At 39.0% G+C, this 24498-nt stretch overlaps 1 protein-coding gene and 1 pseudogene across 1 annotated transcript; one reads left to right on the top strand and one right to left on the bottom strand.

The window, feature by feature from the left end:
• LOC141351274 (uncharacterized) overlaps nt 1–24187 on the bottom strand; it is a 49926-nt pseudogene extending 25739 nt beyond the window's left edge.
• On the top strand, nt 746–2179 carry sstr2b (somatostatin receptor 2b). Its single transcript, XM_055182986.2, has one exon. The coding sequence runs from the start codon at nt 863–865 to the stop codon at nt 1964–1966; it is 1104 nt and encodes a 367-aa protein (XP_055038961.2). The 5' UTR covers nt 746–862; the 3' UTR covers nt 1967–2179.
• Nucleotides 24188–24498: the final 311 nt, after the last annotated feature.

Raw genomic sequence — 24498 nt, forward strand, 5'->3', positions numbered from 1 at the left:
TCTCTAACTTTTTTAATTTTTATCTTAAAATTATTTTGAAACATGGAAAACGAAGCTCAAAGTGTCTTCTATCTAATGATACCACAGTTATGCTTAGTAAAAACAGCCCTTTTAGTGAAATTAGGTATTTTCATGGTTTGGGGCCAGAATGGGGGTGCTTTTCAAGCGGTTAAACATATTTAAGGGCAACACTGCATATTTTCTTCATGGAAAATTTTATCACCAAAATTGCATATCTCATTTTTTATAATGTTTTATTTGTATTGATTCGTAGCTCCTCTGCTAGTGGGAGAGCTGACAGTCATATTGCAGGTCAATGACGTCAGGATCATTGTATAGAGGGCCAAGTAAGTCTCTTAAGGTCATCTTTAGTGATCTTTGAAGCTTTTATCTGTGAAGCTGTTTTATAAAACAATGTGTTTTGGGAAAAGCCATATATACTATATAACTAAATTGATTTAATTTGTCTGTGCTTATTTAGTAGTCACATAAGATTTAAAACAGTCTATGCCAGTGTTGTTTGCCCTTACAATGTGAACAACATCAATTTCACATGTGAAAAAACACATGTGATCACATGTGCATAAAGTGACTTTTTTTTACATTTGATCACATGTGGACAACATCTCACCACCACTGATTTCGCATGTGATCACATGGGTTTTACATGTGTTTATTCGAATTTTTTTTTCAAAAACACATTTCACATGTGAAATTGCACATGTGAAAATTCATGTGACTTTTCTGTAAGTGTAAGTGATAATGTTTAACACTACAGGAGAGTTTATTTACCCTCATTCTATCTTTTTTTTTTAGGATGGTATGTCACATTTAATGGAAATGCAAAGAAGGGCAATTCACAATGGACTCCTGGACATTTTCATTCTCACCTAGTTACCAAATGTTTGATGGCATTATGTTGAGCAACATATCTGATCAAGGTCTTAGAAATGAACTTGACCACGGCTTGACCAGAACTAGCACAGTGGTCATCACCTTCATGTATTTTGTGGTGTGTGCTGTCGGCCTCTGTGGAAATGCTCTGGTCATCTACGTTGTCCTGCGATATGCCAATATGAAGACCGTAACAAACATCTACATTCTGAACCTGGCTGTGGCAGATGTGATGTTCATGCTAAGTTTACCTTTCATTGCCATCCAGTTGGCACTGGTGCACTGGCCGTTTGGGCCTGCTCTATGCAGGGTGGTCATAACTGTAGATTCTCTGAATCAGTTCACCAGTATTTTCTGTCTGATGGTGATGAGCATTGATCGATACCTGGCTGTAGTGCACCCCATAAGATCCACCAAATGGAGGAAGCCCACTGCGGCCAAATTCATAAACCTAACCGTGTGGCTCGTGTCGCTCCTCGTTAACTTACCCATTATAATTTACAGCGGGCTGATCACCAAACCGGATGGCTGCTTTTGCAGTATAGTGTGGCCAGAGCCACAGGAGGTCTACTACACAGCGTTCATGTTCTACACCTTCATCCTTGGCTTCTTTCTGCCTCTGATTGTTATTTGTCTTTGCTATTTGCTCATTGTCATCAAAGTGAAGTCCTCAGGAATCAGTGTTGGCTCCACTAAACGGAAGCGATCTGAGAAGAAAGTGACACGTATGGTGTCCATTGTGGTCGCTGTCTTTGTGCTCTGTTGGCTGCCTTTCTACATCTTCAATGTCACGTCCGTTACTGGAACCATTAGCACCACACCCTTCTTGAGGAGCGTGTTTGCCATCGTTGTAGTGCTGGGATACGCCAATAGCTGTGCGAACCCCATTTTATATGCATTCTTGTCAGAGAACTTCAAAAAAAGTTTCCAGAATGTTCTGTGCCTAAAAAAGAGGTCTGGTCTGGGTGAGACTGAGCGTACTGACAGCAGACAGCACCGGTCACGAATTATGAATGATCAAACTGAAAATCAAAACACACGGCTACATGTAGAGCTACAAACCAGCTTCTGAAAAAACTACTACACATAATTAAGCATCAAACTGAGATCTGAAATAAAGGAATGTGTGTTTTCTATCACAGAACTGACACTGGTGTCCATATATGGATTGAAAGGCCAAATGCTAACACATTAAGGCTCCCTTTGTAAAGCATGTATAAAGGTGTATATTAAGTATTAACAACTACTCTATCAATCAGTGGTGAACCGTCATAAACACGATCAAAATCACTGACTTAAGTTAATTAAATTATTCCCAATAGTCTATTCTCTTCATTTCTTACATCTCATGGTTGTGCTGCTTCAGTAGTGTATTTTCATGTTGGAGCTTTTATCCAATCATATTGCAGCCATCATGCGTTGCCAGGGTCAAGGAAATCTGCACTGAGGCCTTCAGAATCAAGAGTGCTGGCGCCTGTGGCTTAAAATGGATGGAAATGAAGCTGTTGCTTTAATCAATTAGATTTCCAGTTGGAGACTTAAGGGCCATCTAACAGGCATACAATAATGTCAAAATGTTCACGTCCTTTGATTGCATGGTCAAAGAGCATACTAACAAAGTCCATTCAATAAAAAAATTGAGACACATGCTACACTACCAGCCAAAAGTATCTAATGTTATACCATTATGAATATAAAGGGTTTTTGATATGAGACACCCGCGATCAAGGATGTGAATCTACAGTTATAACAGTAAGTAAAGGGCATTTTGCACAAGACACACATGGTTGAAGATAAGTATCTGGCTTTATAACGTTATGAATGAAAGATATTTAACATGAGACACCCAGATGATTGCGAGTCTCTGAAGACTCAAAGAACAGCTGCCTATCAGTGTGTACAGAATTGAGTCTAGGTGATCTTTGGGTTTTAGATCTGCAGTAACCCCATGTCTGTTGATTCCCATCCCGCATCTCCAACTTGAATGACACGTAAATATTATTCCATCCCTTACTTCAAGTATAAGCGGTCACCTATCGGGTTCTCGCCCACTAGCAATACAATATAGATGGTTTATATAGCTGTGGTGTAATCATTATGTATGAACAGGTGGATTAAATCAGGTACAGTGGGCCTCGAAAGTTTGGGTACCCTTGGTAAATATGAGCAAAGAAAGCTATATTAAAAGTAATCTCTAATGGTTTTTCTTTTAAGCTTTACTCTTCTTTGTTTCATATGTCCACAAAACCAAGTCCTATTTGAAGTTCCAGTATGGCAAATTAAATAGGACTTGGTTTTGCAGCCATATAAAATGAAGAAGACTATTTTTGGCAGTAGGAACACAATATGGTTTTGGTGCACACATGTATAAAAAAGTGTTTCATGTCTACAGTTAAATATACTGCTGGATCTTGATTGTTTTGAACCTACTTTTATACCAGAGGTCCTGGACATCTTATTCAGACACATGGCTTCATGGATTATATCAAATACCAACATATAAAAAAAATCAAAACCTTGCTCTGCTAGAAATCTTATAATGGGTCATGGTAAAATCTTTCATCAAGACATTGGTTCAAAACAAACATCAAAGTTAAATAAAAATGGGTCCCTGACAGAAAACCAAGGTCCTGTCATAGCCATTCCAGTTCCCAGACCTGAACCATACAGAAAATGACTAAAGAGTAGAGAGCAACAACATATGAAGGGTCTGGAGAAATTCTGTATGAAGGAATAATCTAAGATCACCTGCCATGAATTTTTCAACCTTATCAGACATTATAAAAGAAGACTCTGAGCTGGTATCCTTGCAAATGGATAAAGAGAATTAAATAAAGGGGTGCCCATATTTATGCCCAGTAAGTATTAGAGAAAATGATTTCATAATGTAATTTCCCCTACACTTTCTATTGTTTTACTCAAATGAAACATTATATATTTTTTCCTTTTTTTCAGTAAAGCCTAAAAGAAGAAACATTTCTAGATAATTTTTTCTGTGGGTGAATGAAAGGGTGGGGATATATGAATGAGTTTGTAATGTTCATTCACTCAAGCACACTGAGGAAGTAGCAAAGCCGAAACGCGTCTGTGCAATAAATACACGTTTTATATGCAAAGTGCGGCCCTTTTCTTCTTCTTTGAAATTACTTATACGTCTGGTCAAGCACTCTTATAAAGTATAAGAAATTGAGTGAAGCCTGCTCCCACGACACAATTGCATGCTTTTGCTAGATTACGACAAACATTCAGGAACACACCTTGAGCATCGTGCATCAGAGCTCCGTCGAGTTCATCATCCAAATCCTATTTTCTGACTACCTTGTTCCTATTTATATAATTATAACATATTAGTTTATCTCAAGAATACTTTACTGTGATGACTATTGAGCAGTACTACCACGTGAAACGATTTATCACCAATAAACACCCAGTGTTAGCATATAGCCCACTAGCATCAACAAACAGTGCCGGCTTTAGTTACCATTTGCCAATCTAATGGCGGACTCATCCAATGTATGCTATTCAGACCTGTCCTCACCTGAGCGGGAAGCTGTGGAGCAGTTGATACCCGGTTATCGCAGATCCTACGTGACGTACAGCGCCCAGTTCACCCAGGCTCCAGACGTCCACAAGCGACCGAGGCGTGCAAAAAGCGAACACCCTATGCGGTGCAGCTTCACGGACCGCGCTCGAGGGAACGGAGACGCCATCGCCCAGAATGAAAGCGATCGGGAAGCCGTGGAGGAGCTGCTGCCCGGCCTTCGCAGATTCAGTGTGCCTCACATCATCCTGGCTACAGACATCCGCAGGCGATCGTGGCATGCTGCGAGTAGGGTGGCCATTCGTGCCAGTTCCGCCGGACACGTCCCGAACATGTTTTCAAGTTCGTTCTCCGGAAGTCGCGTTGGTCGACCGCATACGTCATCAAGGTTTAATATTTCGGGTTACATTTCAGAAAACCAACCGTTACATTTCAAGGGGAGAATGAAACTACAATGATTGTATGTCTTAAAATAAATAAATCTTAATTTTTCTAATGTATTTTAACTGAAACGTGAGAACCTCGATGACGTATGCGGTCGAGCAACGCGACTTTAGGAGAATGAACCCGAAAACATGTTCGGGACGTGTCCGGCGGAACTGGCACGAATAGTTGATGACAGTAATACCGCTAATGCTACAAACGCTAATACCGCTAATGCTACAAACGCTAATACCGCTAATGCTACAAACACTGTTTCGGGTGCGCCTATTGTTAAACGTAATACACATAGCTCGGTTTCGGCATCTGAGTCAAGGCGGCCGACTAACTGGGTGACTGTCAGGCGGCACAGTCGTATCCGGTGCCCACCCAAGACACCCCTGGTAATTTCTAACAGGTTCGATATTCTAAGCAATACACCGACTGAGACGTCTGTGAAAAGTGCCTTGGTTATTGGAGATTCGATACTTAGGAACGCGAACATTGAGGCACCAGCCACGATAGTCGATTGTATACCGGGAGCCAGGTCTTCAGACATTAGATCAAAACTTAAAGTGCTGGCTAATGCTAAGCGTAAGTTTTCTAAAATTGTTATTCACGCCGGCACAAATGACACCAGACTCCGCCAGTGGGAGATCACAAAAGATAATATTAAAGAGATATGTGAAATTGCTAAAACAATGTCAGACAATGTAATATGCTCTGGTCCCCTCCCCGCCTACCGGGGGGATGAAACTTACAGTAGATTATTGTCTCTTCACGACTGGATGTCAAAATGGTGCCCTCAGCATAACGTAGGGTTAATAGACAATTGGAAGCATTTCCGGGGGAGACCTGACCTGCTAAAGAGAGATGGCCTCCATCCATCTCAGGAAGGAAGGGCGATTCTCTCTATAAATCTGACAAATAGTCTTACTTCTAATACAGTCTGACTATCCAGGGTACAGGTCAGGAAACAGACGGATTGGCTTAAACGTCCGTCTGTTAGCTGCCGTGATATGTCAAGATCACTTATATCCCAGCACTTCGAGTCAATCTTACCAGAATATCAACACATTTCAACTGTATCTGTTCCCCGAACAAATAAATACAGAGCACCGCTTGCCACATCTGGTACAAATCTGATTAATATAAAATTAGAAAACAATACATTAACAGATGAACCTCGAATGTTAAAATTCGGCCTTCTTAACATTAGATCGCTTACCAATAAAGAACCTACTGTCAATGAAATAATTACAGACCAAAACTTAGATGCACTCTGTTTAACAGAAACCTGGCTTAAAGCAGACGACTACATTAGTTTAAACGAATCCACCCCACAAGACTATTATTATAAACACGAACCTCGAATAAAGGGGAGAGGGGGGTGGTGTAGCTACAATATACAACAAAACTTTTAAAGTAAACCAAAAATCTGAACTAAAATTTAAATCATTTGAACTAATGTTGTTAAATATGGAAATAACTGATTGTAACCACAAACAGCTCTCTTTTGCCTTAGCTACAATCTATAGACCTCCGGGCCACCATGCAGATTTCCTTAAAGAAATAGCAGGGGCACGTTCAATCTCACACCGGTGCACAACGTTTTGCTACAGTTTCCGGGTTGAACGACATGTTTCCTGGAAACGGTGTGCAACGGAATGCAACAGGTTTTAGAAGCGTTTTCTCTTGTTTGGTGGGTGTGTCAGAGATGTCGGCCCAATCAGCGGCAAGATGTATAAAACCACGCGGTAGTAAAGAGACAGCTCGCTCAATGGGTTCAGGTTGGAATGTTGTCTTTCATTCTGGACAGCAAGGGCAGTGACTGTAACATTGAGGGTCTTTTACATTATTAAACACACATTTATAACGAATTCATCAGGCTTCAGAAACATTTAAAAAAGAACACAAAGAATGGCCTCTCAGCTACCGTAGTTGCAACTCTTACGTCATCACAACAGGGCGTTCAACGCATCACCGTTTCTGTTCAATAAACGTTGTGCAACGTTTTGTCGGGGCTGAATGCAGCCCTGATTTCCTGTCTGAGCTTGTAGTCACTGTAGATAAAGCTCTTATCGTTGGTGATTTTAATATTCATGTGGATTCATGTGCATTAGGACGTGCGTTTATGGATGTTCTAAATTCTCTCAATATTGGACAAAACGTGACAGGGCCAACGCATACTCGTAAGCACACATTAGACTTAATTCTGTCACTCGGACTCAATATTAATGACATCAAAATATCACCTCAGAGTGATGCAGTTTCTGACCATTACCTTGTGCATACACTGTACTTCTAGATATGATCACTCAATCCACAACATGCTACAGATTAGCCAGAACAATAATTTCCACCACTAAAGATAGCTTTATTAGCACTCTTCCAGACCTGTCCCAAATTAAACATGTAGCAGATAACTGTGACGATCTAGATATTGTAATAGAAAACCTAAACAATGTCTGTTCTAACACATTGGATGCCGTTGCTTCCATTCGAAAAAAGAGAATCAAAGAAAAACCACCAGCTCCACGGTATGACCATCACACTGCAGCCCTCAAAAAAGGCAACTAGGAAAATGGAAAGAAATTGTAGAAGCACAAAGTTAGAGGTATGGCGTGCAGCATGGAAAGAGAGTGTTAAATACTACAGACAGGCTATTAAAACCGCCAGATCTACCTATCTTAGCAAGCTTATAAATGAGAATCATAATAACTCTCGTTTCCTCTTTAGCACAGTTGCAAAACTGACTAGAAACAAAGAACAAACAGAAACCAATAGTAAACTTCAACACAAAAGTAACGACTTCATGAACTTATTTTCTAACAAAATTACGGCTATTAGGGAAAACATCGTAGCTACCCAGGCAGCCACCACTCTACCCATTAGTTCACTTAACACTAGACTACCATACGAACATCTTGATTCATTTAAACCTACTACAATAGATGAGCTCTCTAGACTAGTTACATCATCCAAATCATTGTCCTGTATATTAGACCCCGTTCCCACAAAACTACTTAAAGAGGTATTCCCTGTAGTGTCAACCCCGGTTCTAAATATCTTTAACTCATCGCTAGAAATAGGATACGTTCCAACAGCTTTCAAACTAGCAGTTATTAAACCGCTGATTAAAAAAACACAGCTTGATCAGGGAGAGCTTAATAACTTTAGACCAATCTCAAATCTCCCTTTTCTTTCGAAAATATTAGAAAAGGTAGTGGCAAGCCAGTTACGCACATTCTTGACAAATAATAGTACATATGAAAAGTTCCAATCAGGATTCAGGCCCCACCATAGCACAGAGACAGCGTTGCTTAGAGTTACAAATGACCTCCTATTAACATCCGATCATGGTGAAATCTCAATTCTTATATTACTAGACCTTAGTGCAGCCTTTGACACAATAGATCACACAATCTTACTTAATAGACTAGAAAACTATGTTGGTATCAGTGGTCAGGCGCTAGCCTGGTTTAGGTCGTATCTAACCAATCGCTATCACTTTATGTAAACGAGGAAGAGTCATATCACTCCCTGGTTAAATACGGTGCACCGCAGGGATCGGTTTTAGGTCCTATCCTGTTCTCGTTATATATGTTACCCCTAGGAGACATTATCAGGAAACATAACATAAGTTTTCACTGCTATGCGGATGATACCCAGCTTTACATCTTCTCACATCCCAGCGAAACACACACGTTTTCTAAGCTAACAGACTGCATTAGCGATGTTAGTAACTGGATAGCACATAACTTTCTTAAGCTCAACTCCAATAAGCTAGAGATACTTATTATTAAACCGAATCGCTACAAACATAATATGTCAGATTACAAGTTGCACATAGATGGCTGCACTGTGGTGCCATCTTCCACGGTTAGGAACTTAGGTGTGATGTTCGACAGTAACTTATCCTTCGATAGTCATATCGCCAACGTCTGCCGCACAGCATTCTTCCATCTTAGAAATATCTCGAAAATACGCCATATACTGTCTACATCTGACGCAGAGAAGCTTATCCATGCTTGTATGACCTCTAGAATAGACTATTGTAACTCACTACTCGGGGGATGCCATGCAAATCAAGTAAACAAGCTTCAGCTACTTCAAAACGCTTCTGCAAGGGTACTTACTTGATCTAAAATGTATGACCACATAAGCCCAATTCTGGCATCTTTACACTGGCTACCAGTTAAATATCGCATACAATTTAAAATATCACTAATCACCTACAAAGCTTTAAATGGCCTAGCACCCTCATATCTTAGAGAATTACTATCAGAATACAATCCATCACGCACACTACGGTCGCAAAATTATGGTCTCTTGATTATCCCTAGACCATCAAAAGTGTCTAAAAGTGGAAGATCCTTTTCCTACTTAGCCCCTAAGCTCTGGAATGATTTACCAACCGATGTCCGAGAATCAGACACAGTCGATCATTTTAAATCTAGACTTAAAACTTTTCTCTTCAACAAAGCATTCGCATAATTTGTCTAGTAAAGGTACTTAACTCGAAATAGTTATTTGTATTGAACAAAGCACTCGCGTTCATAACACAGACCAACCAAATAAATAAATAAAAATCTTATCTTATCGTATGGTCGGGTTGCGATTTTGGAACTTTCGTGTGTCTTGTGAATAGTATGCCATACAAACCCGTTTGCCACTGAACCTGCATTAACGATGGCAGTGGGGCCTCCAGCCTTAGTCAAACGGGTTGGCATGTATGGTTGGAATGTGATTTGGCGCTTTCTTTGTCTTGCGAATAGTATGCCATACAGACTCGTTTGCCACTGAACCTGCATTAACGACGACAGTGGGGCTTTCGGCCTTAGTCAAACGGGTTGGCACGTATGGTCGGGTTGCGATTTTGGTGCTTTCGTGTGTCTTGTGAATAGTATGCCATAAAGACCCGTTTGCCACTGAACCTGCATTAACGACGACAGTGGGGCCTCCAGCCTTAGTCAAACGGGTTGGCACGTATGGTCGGGTTGCGATTTGGCGCTTTCATGTGTCTTGTGAATAGTATTCCATACAGACCCGTTTGCCACTGAACCTGCATTAACGACGACAGTGGGGCCTCCAGCCTTAGTCAAACGGGTTGACACGTATGGTCAGGTTGCGATGTTGGCGTATTCTAAATAGTATGCAATATAGACCCGTTTGCCACTGAACCTGCATTAACGGCGACAGTGGGGTTACAGGCCTTAGTCAAACGGGTCGACAGGTTTCATTTTCTCTTAAAGACAGAAAGGTGACCCTTAGTTACCATATATACCGTCGCAGTGGGCCCCCAATTTGCAAAATCCTCAACTGTGGATAATATAATTATGCCGCAATAGTTAGTCTGTCTGAAACTAAGCTGATTAAACCACATCACTGTGTGACACTTGCTTTACATGTGAACGGCCCCTACGCTAATATGATTTTGTTTTTCTCTCCCTGTCTCGTCCTCGAAGAAAAATGGGTCGCTTAAGCTAACTACCGGAGTTCCTCAGGGCTCAATATTAGGGCCCCTTTTATTTAGCCTTTACCTCAATGACTTGCCTAATGTTTGTTCTGAAGTAGAATGTTTAATGTATGCGGACGATACCGATCTATTTGTTCATGGTCGCTCTAAAGACATTGTTGCAGATAAACTCACAAAAGCAATGACTTACGTTACATCTTGGTTGCAGGAGAACTGCCTGCAGTTAAATATTTCAAAAACTGTAGGTATGCTCTTCAGCAAAACTAATAGAGCTTCATTAACTCCTGACATAATAGTTAATGGAGAAAATTAACTCATTCACCGCCATTGACGAGTTATCTCGTCATTTATGAGTTCATATTTAACTAATAAATATGCCTTTCTGGACAAATTTCAAAGTGAAAGTGTAATACCGTTTTTATCCACCAGATGGCGACCAAACCGACTTTATCAAAAACGGAAGTTAAAAAGATTTAATGATTTATTTTTTACTGCCTTTATGTTTGATAGTCATTCTGAGTCTGATCTCTAACATAAATTTCTTTACAAAAACGCAATTTTTTAAGCTTTTTGCTCAAAATGTTGTATTTTTGAAGAGAAATATCCATATTTCAGTGGTTAAATTAAGTAGAAAAAGTAAATATATAATGAAACGTTTTTTCCCCATTTTGTTTGTTTGTTTGTTTGTTTATTGTTTGTTTGAAAGCAGAGGGTGTGTTCTTTAATTTGATATAATTTGTATGTTTATATATTTATAGAAAATAATTTTTCCTGCAAGGAATTTTGTGAAAATTTTGTTAAAATCACAAAAATGCAGGTGGGCAACTTTTCTCAAAAAGGCTGGCGGTGAATGAGTTTAAAATCGTAAATAAATATAAATATCTTGGCTTAGTAATAGATTCACAACTCTCCTTTGAAGCCCATATTAAAAAAATTAAGTAAAATAATCAAGTTTAATCTTGCAAATTTCTGCTCAATTTGAAATGATATGCCAACCGAAGCTGCACTAATTTTTTTACATTCCATGATTTTCAGCCATTTTAATTATTGCTTTACAAGTTGGTCTCAAGCAAGTCAGAGCGCAAAAAGACCCTTGGAATCATTATATAAACAAGCCATTAAAATTATGGACAAAAAACCAAGGCACTATCATCACTGTGTAATTTTAGAAAAATACAGCCTTTTAAACTGGGCCAGTATTCATACGTTTTTAAATGTGAATCTTATATATAAAGTGATACATGATTTGGCTCCAGCTCCTCTGGCTGAGTTCATCAGCCAAAGAAACATCTCTGAGCGCGTTACTCGAGGCTCTGCGCAGGAGCGCTTTCAGTCGCTCTGCCTGGTCAGTGAGGGGCGCCACTGAATGGAATTTTATACCAGAGGAGGTTAGACAGCTCAACACTTATATGGCCTTTACAAAACAATTGAAACTCTGGCTTATTAACAATTATGTCTGTCAACATTAAAAGCCGAATGTTCTGTCCTCACTAGACGTGTAGCTTCTATATCCAGCTAGACAGACAGTGAACAGGTGAGATGTTGATTCATAGCTTTTAATCTTTCAGTTGCTTTTATAAATCTTTCTCGTGTAACTTTTACATTGTAAAACTGTAAACAGACATAGAAAATAGAGAAATTAGAATTATATTAAATTTACATTTTCAAAGTGCATAACTTACTAAGCAGTATTTACTGCCTAAAAACATTCAAAGGAAACATTAAATAAACACATTAAGCATTAAACGTTACATTGTCATGTACCCCTGTAAATATATCCTTAGTTTTAGGTAATGGGTATAATCACAAAATCCAAATTATTATAATTATCATAGCAAAAGACCACTAGCATACGGTGCTACTTAAAGCTGCCGTCGGCAACTCTGGAGGATTGAGCAGTTTCCAAATGTTTACAATTTCATGTCCCTCCCCCACTACCTCCGAGCAACCTCCCACGAGCTCGTTCTCGTCAGCGCGTGTGCACAAGTATTATTGTGAACGCATACTTAGCAAGAACACTTAGATTACTTACATAACACTCCGAAACACAATCAATGGTTGATAAAGCACAATTACCTCTTGAGAAGAAATGTGGCAAGCTCTGCATCTAGCTTGAACCCTTTAAAATCTCGTAGATTCCTCCACCTTTCAAATACTGGTCCGATATTGATCCTAGTTTTATTACGGTCACGGTCGCTTTCTATCTTTGTTTCCTTCTTTTCATTGGTTGTTTTCCTAGCTCTGGTTGTTTACCGAGGAATCGGAAGTTTGTTAGTGAATGTTCTCTCCGCCATCACGCTGCATTCAAACCAAAACACCTATGAACTTCAGGCGCGAGGGGGAGGGGGATCTGTGGCGCGTGCAGGTACTGTGATTGACAGGCAGATTTTGGACCAAATGAACCGGCCTACGCTGATTGGACCAAAATAACAGGCTCTAGGTGGAGCTAGAAGCGCAGGTTTTTTTCTTAAACAGTCTAATTTATGTTGTTCTATCGGAGCATAGTGTTGGTTTCAGTGAATATGATCAAAAAATATGATCAAATAAGTTGCCGACCGCAGCTTTAATGCTCACTATTTACACTTTTCGTTTTGTTTTAGCAACATTTGCATCTCTAGATTAATAAATTTACTGACAAACATCTTCAACATACTGAATTTTATGTTTATATGAGAAATTATAGTGACTTACAGCCTTATGCGGGTCACAACTTCCCTGAACGAGCCGCTCTTCAGCCATAACACTTTACAAAGAGCTCACCTCAACACGTGCAACACAGGCTTTACCATACACAATACTCGCCACAAGAGGGCGCTAAAGGTCAACATATAACCAAATCAAACTGAACCATTACACCGAACCTATTGAGCTGTATTACATATTTAAAATATTATAGTTTTTTTTTAAATGTGTGTTTTATGTGTCTTACTACTGTAATAGGAACAGAGTACCTTATGTACTTTACAGTGTCATTTATATTGTAGTTAGTCAAATTCCTATACATTTGTAATGTATTTTCTTGTTTGTATTTTAATGCCTTTTTACATCTTGGCCAGGGGACTACAGATGAAAATAGCCTTTTGGCTAATTCTGGCTTTCTTAACAATGTTTGTACATGTGTTTTATGAAATTGCGCTGTCCCCTTTTAAAATAAACCATTAAATCAAATCAAGCATAGGGCAAGGGTATAACCCGCCCAGAGGAGACCCAGGTTTACGAAAAGGAAACGGAAATGGGGAAATATAAATCAGGATCTAAAGAGCCTGAACAAAAGACAAATGGCGATGTCCTAGGAGAAACTTCTTCTATTATTTTCTTGCAAATCAGCTACAATATCTCCTTAAATGAACACAGCACCAAAATTCCCATCCGTGGTTAGCATTGGAACGAAATCTTATAATCCCCATTTCAATTGCAGATTTACCATTTCCACCTCAACAGGTAAAAAATGAGACTTTTTCAAATACATCACTATTAGCACCACTCTGACAGCCTGGTGGAAAACAAATAGAACCATTAAATCACCCTAACACCTTGTAGACTCACCCCTATTTGGCACAATCCTACTTCCTACAACGATAGAGGGTATGCATTGATGTCACTTTTCTACGTGACCACGCCGGAACTCGCCCTGTTGATTGGCAAACGTTCAACAAAATGGCTGGTTTTCATAGTGGTAGAGGTCTTCACGGGTCCACTTAGATCCGAAAACCCGAGGTCCGACCCGAGACCCGATCGGGTTCGGGTCTAAAAGTTTCACATGTGCCTCGGACACGGGTCGGGTACAATAATATCGGCATCGGGTCTCGGGTAATTTAAAAATGAATGTGTTTTTTCTGAACGGACCCGAGAAGACCCGAACTTTCTCGCCTGTGTGCGTCAATGTCCTTTTCAAACCTCTCATCTGTTTGCCAAGAGCACTTGCAACATTGTGTGGTTGTCGGAAGGTTAATTTTCGTTGAGACAAACATGTCAGTCAATTATAAATGTACATTTTAGCGATTACGTTGGTGTCGTCGTCAGATAACAAAGTAAAACGAATGGAGCAGCTCGCCAAATTGTTTGCAAGGCCACCGGAGTTTCTTTCTGTCTGACTGCTGCGCGTGGGTCTGCAGAATGCACACACGTCCGTGCCGTTTACATTCGGTTCCAGTCAGGTTAAAAAAAAAAATTTCACTAGTTCGGGTCGGACTCGGGTCTAATTTTCTCGAGTTTGTCTCGGGTCGGGTCTTTCTTTAAAAAAAAATTATTTATGCACGTCGGGTTCGGGTATAAAGTGATTCGGGTCATTTCGGGTCGGGTACATTTCTTTGGACCCGAGAAGACCTCTACATAGTAGGTGTTGTGACAATGGCAGTAAAATTGACTATTATCAGCTTAAATTGAGTTTAGTTGGACTTGATAGCAGAGGTGGAAATACTTAGTTACATTAGTTACATTTTCCAAGCATCTGTGCTTTATTAGGGTGTTTGTATTGGGAAAAAAATTTACTTCACTACATTCTAAAGCATAGAATCATACTGTGTATTATTTTATATTGCATATTAAAATTTATACCTAATTATATTAAAATTGTGTGCTATTACTTGAGTAAAAGTATGTTAATGTACTTAAATATTAAATGTACAACAAAAACTTGTATTTATGAAATGTAATATAATTAAAAATTTGATAATATGCTTTAGAATGTTTGTTTTCCAAAGACACGGATAAAATACAAATACTTGAGAAAATACTTAAAACCTCTGCTTGATAGTGACCCTAGCAACTTATCAACCCACCTGTGGTCTGTGGACGTTGGCATTAATGATCAATTTATTTCTCCTTTCGGTGTTTTTTGTCACGATAGCTCGGAATTCTTGTTAATCTGTTAGTACAGTCTATCGCACAACAGCTTTTTCCCATTTAGATGCGTTTTCCCCGTGTTTCTGCTGATTTCACACTGTACACAAATGCTGGCGCTCTCTCTTTTGCCACTCAGTGGGCATAACCGCAGGCACTTTCGCCGAAGTTGACTTCACATGCATACCCTCTATAGCTGTGGTTCTCAACCCTAGTCCTCGGGCCCCCCTCCCAGAATGTTTTAGATGTCTCCTGATATGAAACACCTGATTCCACTCATTAGACTCCTTCCAGAATGTTTGAAACGTTTCCTTAATTAACACACTAACAAGCTGATGAACTGAATCAGGTGTTCCATATGGAGACATCCAAAATGCTCCGGGAGGGGGGGCCCGAGGACCGGAGCCGAGAACCACTGGTCTATAGTAAGCAATTCTGCTTTTAAAAGTAAATGTGCCACAAGAACACACACAATCTCCAAAATGTTTAAACAGTAAATAAGTATTATTTTAATGTCAGTATTGAAAGAAACATGCATACATCACCTGCAATAACAGGATGTGTCTCATATCAAGCGATCATACGCACTGCGTAAATTACCTTCACTCCCAGCATAAACAAGATTACCTCACATACGAAAACTCTAAACACATGTTGTACCACATTCTTTTGATAATTAGTTTAATAAACTTAATGTACAATATACACGTATTAGCTTTTTAACACTTTAACAAATCATTATCCTACTGTAAATCATTGTTAAAGTGGAGTTTCCTAAACATATAATTTAAAACAGTATGAAGCTTACCTTTTATAAAGGGAATAAAGTAAAATTAGAATACACAAAACTTACATTTTCTAAATGTTTTTAACAGTAAATGGTGATTATTTTACTCTTTTACCTGTTTGTGTTGTTAGTCTGCAGGCAGTTCATCCGGGCCTTTTTGCAGGTGAAACTAATCAAGAGTTAATTTTGGTAAGAAATGGTTCTATATAAAATCATTATCATCTTTTAAGAACCTTTGAAGAACCATTTTTCTTAAGAGTGTACTCCACCCCTTGACACTTGGTAGTGGACCAATTCTGTGACTTTGGCCTGTGCAAGTTATTCCATAGTACTTGTAATGCACCACATTTTATGTTTGACCATTATAATATAATGTATATTGCAAATTGATCACAATATGGATTATAAAAAATTATATAAATAAAAAAAAAACATTTTATTACTGATCTCTTAAGGTGTTGTTGTGTTTCGTTGATTGTGGTTTGCCACTTTGTGTCCAGTGTGTACTGTAAGTGTTTCTGCTTTCTCACAGCAAATGTGTTACACTGTCAGCGACTCCTCTGGACATGAAACTTTGCCAAGCATATTTTGGTTCTTTAACTGTTATTCGGACTGTGTTTGAAACAACTACAGGTTAGTATCTCTCATAATATCTTTCATTTCAGATTAGGGCTATCACGATATCAAAGTGTTTTTTTATAAATAAACAATACTATCAAAGTCAAATTCATCTTTAGTATTTTTTGTTTTATTAGTTTTAACCCTAAGCCTACATTTGCTAATGTTTATATATAGATTCATGTGCTCTGACTCTGAAGTCAAATTGATGCAAAAATGTGTTCCTATAGTAATTGTATATGCTGGTAACACTTTACAATAAGGTTATTTGTTAACAATTAGTTAATGCATTAGCTAAAATGAACTAACAGTGATGATGTGTACTTCAACAGCATTTATTAATCTTAGTTCATGTTAATTTCATCATTTACTAATACTTATAAAATCAAGCATCGTATACGTAACTGTTAACATTACTTTATGCACCATGAACTAACATAAATAACTATATTATATTAACTAACAAGAATTAATACCTGTTGAAAACTATATTGTTCACTGTTTGTTCTTGTTAATTAACGCATTTACTAATGCAATCTTATCGTAAAGTGTTACCAATATGTTTATAGGCTAGTTTTTAAATGAAAATGTTTTTGAAAGCAATTTAATAAATAATTAAACAAAAATGAAAATTACAACATTACATTTAGATCCGCTTATACTGCATCAAATGTTTCTTTTTATTATTGACTGTTATCGAGACTTAAAACTTTACTGTTTAACCCTCTGGGGTCCGACCATTTTGGGACACTGTCAGAGGTTCTGACATGCTCTTACATTTGGTCTTTTTTCAGTTGCTTTAAAACAGATTTAAAGTTATCTACTGTCTCTGATTTTCGGACGTCGGTTGGTAAATCATTCCATAGCTTAGGGGCTAAGTAGGAAAAGGATCTGCCACCTTTAGACACTTTTGATATTTTAGGGATAATTAAGAGACCAGAATTTTGTGACCACAATGCACGTGATGGATTGTATTCTGATAATAATTCTCTAAGATATGAGGGTGCTAGGCCATTTAAGGCTTTGTATGTGATTAGTAATATTTTAAATTGTATGCGATATTTAACTGGTAGCCAGTGTAAAGATGCCAGAATTGGGCTTATGTGGTCATACTTTTTAGATCGAGTAAGCACTCTTGCAGAAGCGTTTTGAACTAGCTGAAGCTTGTTTACCTGATTTGCATGGCATCCTCCGAGTAACGAGTTACAATAGTCTATTCTAGAGGTCATAAAAGCGTGGATAAGCTGCTTTGCATCTGATGCAGACAACATATGGCGTATTTTTGAGAGATTTCTAAGATGGAAGAATGCTGTGCGGCAGACATTGGAGATATGGTTATCGAAGGATAAATTGCTGTCGAACATCACACCTAAATTCTTAACCGTGGAAGATGGCACCACAGTGCAGCCATCTATGGGCAACTTGTAATCTGTCATATTATATTTGTAGCGATTCGGTTCGATAACAAGTATCTCTGTCTTATTGGAGTTTAGCATAAGAAAGTTTTGTGTTCAATCTAGTCACTAATATCGCGGATGCAGTCTGATAGCTTAGAAAACTGGTGGGTTTCGCTAGGATGTGAGGAGATGTAGAGCTGGGTATCATCTGCATAGCAGTGAAACCGTATGTTATGATTCCTGATAAAATCTTCTAGAGGTAACATATATAACGAGAACAGGATAAGACCTAAAACTGATCCCTGCGGTACGCCGTATTTAACCAGGGAGTGATATGACTCCTCCTCATTTACATAAACAAAGTGGTAGCGATTGGTTAGATACGATCTGAACCAAGCTAGCGCCTGACCACTGATGCCAACATAGTTTTCTAGCCTATTAAGTAAGATTGTGTGTCTATTGTGTCAAAGGCTGCACTGAGGTCTAATAATATAAGGAGTGAGATTTCGCTACGATCGGATGTTAGGAGAAGGTCATATGTAACTCTAAGCAACGCTGTCTCTGGGCCTGAATCCTGATTGGAACTTTTCATACGTATTATTATTTGCTAAGAATGTGCGTAGCTGGCTTGCCACTACTTTTTCTAATATTTTGGAAAGAAAAGGGAGATTTGAGATTGGTCTAAAGTTATTAAGATCTCCCTGGTCAAGGTGTGGTTTTTTAATGAGCGGTCTAATAACTGCTAGTTTGAAAGCTGTTGGAACGTAGCCTTATTCTAGTGAAGAGTTAAAGGCATTTAGTACTGGGTTTGACACTACATGGAATACCTCTTTGAGTAATTTTGTGGGAACGGGGTCTAATATACAGGACGATGATTTGGATGACGTTACTAATTTAGATAGCTCCTCTATTGTAGTAGGTTTAAATGACTCAAGATGTTCGTATGGTAAGCTAGCGTTAAATATTTTATTGGGTAGAGTGGTGGCTGCTTGGGTACCTACAATGTTTTCCCTAATAATCATAATTTTCTTAGTAAAGAAGTTCATGAAGTTGTTACTATTGTGTGGGAGTTTATTAGTCGGTTCTGTTTGTTCTTTATTTCTAGTCAGTTTTGCAACTGTGCTAAAGAGGAAACGAGGGTTATTATGATTTTCTTTAATTAGATTGCTGAGATACGTAGATCTGGCGATTTTTATAGCCTGTCTGTAGTGTTTAACACGCTCTTTCCATGCTGCACGCCATACCTCTAACTTTGTGCTTCTATAATTTCTTTCAATTTTTCTAGCTGCCTTTTTAAGGGCTGCGGTATGATGGTCATACCATGGAGCTGACGTTTTTTCTTTGATTCTCTTTTTTCGAATGGGAGCTATGGCATCCAATGTGTTAGAACAAATATTGTTCAGGTTTTCTATTCTAGATCTTCGGGGTTGTCTGCTGCATGTTTCATTTGGGGCGGGTCTGGAGGGGTGCTGGTGGAGTTGTCTTTGGTGGTGGAGGTTGTTGTTCTGGCTGGTCGGTGGCGTGTTGTGGATCGGGTGGTCGTGTCTGGAGGTGCCGTGTATGAGACAAGGCAATGGTCTGAAACTGCATCGCTCTGGGGTGATATTTCGATGTCAGTAATATTGAGTCCAAGTGACAGAATTAAGTCTAATGTGTGTCTACCGGTATGCGTGGGCCCTGTCACGTTTTGTCTAATATCGAGAGAATTTAGAACATTCATAAATGCTAGTCCTAATGTATCTGTTGGGTTATCAACGTGTATATTAAAGTCACCAACGATAAGAGCTTTATCTACAGTGACTACAAGGTCAGACAGGAAATTTTATATTTCTTTAAGAAAATCTGCATGATGGCCCGGAGGTCTATATATTGTAGCAAGGACAAAAGAAAGCTGTTTAGGGTTACGATCAGTTATTTCCATATTTAACAGCATTATTTCAAATGAGTTAAATTTTTGTTCGGATTTATGGTTTACTTTAAAATTTTTGTTGTATATTGTAGCTACACCACCCCCTCTCCCCTTTAATCGAGGTTCGTGTTTATAATAGTAGTCTTCTGGGGTGGATTCGTTTAAACTAATGTAATCGTCTGCTTTAAGCCAGGTTTCTGTTAAACAGAGTGCATCTAAGTTTTGGTCAGTAATAATTTCATTGACGATGGGTCCTTTATTGGTAAGCGATCTAATGTTTAGAAGGCCGAATGTTAACATTCAAGGTTCATCTGTAAATGTATTGTTTTCTAATTTTATGTTAGTAAGATTTGTACGAGACGAGGTAAACGGTGCTCTGTATTTGTTTGTTCGAGAAACAGACACAGTTGAAATGTGTTGATACTCTGTTAAGATAGACTCTAAGTGCTGGGATATATGTGATCTTGACATGTCAGGGCAGCTAACAGATGGACGGGTAGGCCAATCTATCTGTTTCCTGACCTGGGCCCTCGGTAGTCAGACTGTATTAGAAGTAAGAGTATTGGTCAGATTTCTAGAAAGTATAGCATTTCCTTCCGATGACGGATGAAGGCCATCTCTCTTTAGCAGGTCAGGTCTCCCCCTGAAATGCTCCCAATTGTCTATAAACCCTACGTTATCCTGAGGGCACCATTTTGACATCCAGTCGTGAAGAGACACTAATCTGCTATAAGTTTCATCACCCCGGTAGGCAGGGAGGGGACCAGAGCATATAACATTATCTGACATTGCTTTTGCAATTTCACACACCTATTTAATAGTATCTTTGGTGATCTCAGACTGGCGGAGTCTGGTGTCATTTGCGCCGGCATGAATAATAATTTTAGAAAACTTACGCTTAGCATTAGCCAGCACTTTAAGTTTGGATCTAATATCTGACGATCTGGCTCCCGGTATACAGTCAACTATGGTGGCTGGTGCCTCAATGTTCACGTTCTTGAGTATCGAGTCTCCTATAACCAGGGCACCTTTAACAGATGTCTCAGCCGGTGTATTGCTTAGAATGTCGAATCCGTTAGAAATTACTAGGGGGGTCTTCGATGGGCATCGAATATGACTATGCCGCCTGACAGTCACCCAGTTAGTCGGCCGCCTTAACTCAGTTGCCGGAACCGAGCTATGTGTATTACGCATTACCGTAGGCACACCCGATACAGTGTTTGAAACATTAACATTAGCGGTCTTACTGTCCTCAACGAGCGTTCGGATGCGCGCTTCTAGTTCTGCAACCTTCTCCGTCAGCCTTACTACTTCAATACATTAGCACATGTAAACCCCTCTGTGCTGATGGAAGAAGCTAAACTGTACATGTGGCAAGTAGTGCAGGTTACAATGACAAGCGGAGTCTTACCGTTTTCATGCTGGGCGATGGCGTCTCCGTTCGCCCGAACGCAGTCCGTGAAACTCCATCGAGACCGGTGCTCGCTCGTTGCATGCCTCGGTCGTGTCCGGGTGTCCGGATGTCTGGAGCCAGGGTGATGTGAGGCACGCTGTACCGCCTGCTGCGAATGCCGGGCCACAACTCCTCCACAGCTTCCCGCTCTGGTGAGGAAAGGTCTGAAAAGCATACATCGGATGAGTCCGCCATTAGATCGAAAAGCGAAAAGGAAGGCAGATTTACAGTAAACAAACAGTGAGGTAACAGTAAACAGTAAACAAATTTCAGCCGGCACCGTTTGTTGATGCTAGCGGGCTATATGCTAACACTAGGTGTTTACTAGTGATAGATCGTTTTACTTATTAACTCATTCACCGCCAGCCTTTTTGAGAAAAGTTGCCCACCTGCATTTTTGTGATTTTAACAAAATTTTCACAAAATTCCTTGCAGGGAAAATTATTTTCTATAAATATATAAACATACAAATTATATCAAATTAAAGAACACACCCTCTGCTTTCAAACAAACAATAAACAAACAAACAAACAAAATGGGGAAAAAACGTTTCATTATATATTTACTTTTTCTACTTAATTTAACCACTGAAATATGGACATTTCTCTTCAAAAATACAACATTTTGAGCAAAAAGCTTAAAAAATTGCGTTTTTGTTAAGAAATTTATGTTAGAGATCAGACTCAGAATGACTATCAAACATAAACGCAGTTAAAATAAATCATTATCTCTTTTTAACTTCCGTTTTTGATAAATTCGTTTTGGCGCCATCTGGTGGATAAAAGCGGTATTACACTTTCACTTTGAAATTCATCCAGAAAGGCACGTTTATTAGTTAAATATGAACTTATAAATGACGAGATAACTCATCAATGGCGGTGAATGAGTTAATACCGTTCAATAATCATCACGGTAAAGTATTCCTAAGATAAACTAGTATGTTATATTATATAGATAGGAACGAGATAGTGAGAAAATAGGATTTAGATGATGAACTCGACGGAGCTCCAATGCACGGAGCCCCGTTGCCCCGTTTGTTGATGCTAGCGGGCTATATGCTAATACTGGGTGTTTACCAGTGATAAATCGATTCAGTTATTAATACTGTTGAATAATCGTCACGCTAAAGTATTCCTAAAATGAACTAATAAGTTATATTATATAGAGAGGAACAAGATAGTAGGAAAATAGGATTTAGATGATGAACTCGACGGAGCTCCGATAACAGTGTTGCCACTCTCTTGCGTCTCTCTCTTGCGTCTCGTCAATTTTAAGTTGTCAAACCTTATCTGAATGGACAAAACAGAAAAATGGGGCGGGATATTCATCGGAACAGTGTAAGGAAGCAGGAAGAGAAAAAAATCGATATTTGATAGAATATAAACATAACCGATCATACTTAGCGGACAAGCGGATGTAACAAAGCAGGATATTGCGGGAACTTTCACTATCTGTCATTGTTTTGGATTAAAACGTGGGATGCCTTTTGAAGAGTGGTGCGGTTTAAGAATGAACAGCACACTGGACAGTTTGTTTTTATGTTGTGGAAAATAAATATGGTCTGTATAGTTACATTAATGCACTGTACTTTCATTTCTATTTTAGGCTGTTTTATTAAGAAGTGCTACATAAATAAATGGAAATGTTCAGAAGACTGGCTGACCTTAGACCATAATCATGGAGAATGAAACTATTGGAGATGATGTTGAGCTGAAGACTCGACCAGACAGCGAAATGAATTACCATGAGCTTAATCAAAGCAACACCCAGAATGTCCTCTCCAACATGCCTAGTCGCTCTATCAGTAAGGAATTGTTATGTCACATTTAGGATTAAACTGAAAAAAACCCAGATTTTTCATTAAACACTTTTAAGTTATATTTTAAAACCTATGCCTAATACAACCCAGTCAACGCGAGAAGATCACAGTGACGTCACACTATTCTCATACCATGATATTCACAGTGTGAGCTATATGTGAGCTCATTGTGATTTCAAAATGTTAAGAATGTTAAAAGGAGGCAATACAACACAAAGGGGGCATTCTACTTCCTTTGTCTCACTAGGAAAAGGTGGATACTGCAGGATCACAGTGACATCACACCATTCTCACACCGTGATAATCTCACATCATGACTACAGTATGAGTTCACTATGAGTGACCATGATATGAGCACACAGTGAGTGTATTATGACCTCACATCATCAACATAGTTTGAGTGCACAGTGAATGTGCTGTAACCTCACATCGTGACAGTAGCATATGATGTGAGTTCATACCACACTCACTGTGCACTCATACTATGGTCATGATGTGAGGTCATGGTACACTCACAGTGAACTCATACTGTAGTCATGCCGTGAGGTCATGGCACACTCACAGTGTGCTCATACTATGGTCATATTTTTATACTATTCATTCTGTAATAGCAGGACAGCACACATGTCTAGAAAATGTTTCTACACAGCATTTTATATAGCCATATACATGGTGTGTAATGTATATACCAGGGGTGTCAAACATACGGCCCGCGGGCCACATACGCCCCACAAAGGTGTCCAATCCGGCCCGCATGATGATTTATTAAATATGAAATACATATTTTAAAAACCCTTACAGGCGGGTGTCTAGTTCGTTTTTAATATGAGAGACTTGCGGAAAGCAAAAAAACGTGGAACATAGACTAAACACGGTGCCCTAAAATCTTGCTGTTTTATTGTTACTGCTCCGCTAAAGATCCACTTATTCCGGTGATCCACTTCGTGTTTTCCAGACCGCTCCGCAGCATCTCTGTGTCCACTCTCTGCCTGGAGAGCGAAGACGACAGTCTCCGAAGTTCGTTGCATTAACAGGTAGAATAATTACATTTAAATCAGTTGTTAAACAACAGAATTAGTAATTTGGAAGTTTGTTTATGTATTTCTTCCGGTAATGCTGTCGGTGTTTTAAAAGTGCCTACAACTTAGCAAGCAAACAACAACAAAATAGCCACATTCTTAGTATTAACGTTACAATACATGTCTAATCGATTTAATCTTCCCGATCAGATCTAAGTTAATATAAACACTAAATTTGCTGTTGTTGGCACACTTTGTAGACAAAAAATACAAAAACAGCAATACCTTCACAAAATAACGACATAGAAGGGAAAGAGAGG

Source organism: Misgurnus anguillicaudatus, chromosome 19 (genome assembly GCF_027580225.2).
Source record: "Misgurnus anguillicaudatus chromosome 19, ASM2758022v2, whole genome shotgun sequence".
Lineage (NCBI taxonomy): Eukaryota > Metazoa > Chordata > Actinopteri > Cypriniformes > Cobitidae > Misgurnus > Misgurnus anguillicaudatus.

What these genes read in the sequence shown, in the direction of transcription:
- sstr2b (XM_055182986.2), top strand. Translation starts at nt 863, where the DNA reads ATGGACTCCTGGACATTTTCATTCTCACCTAGTTACCAAATGTTTGAT.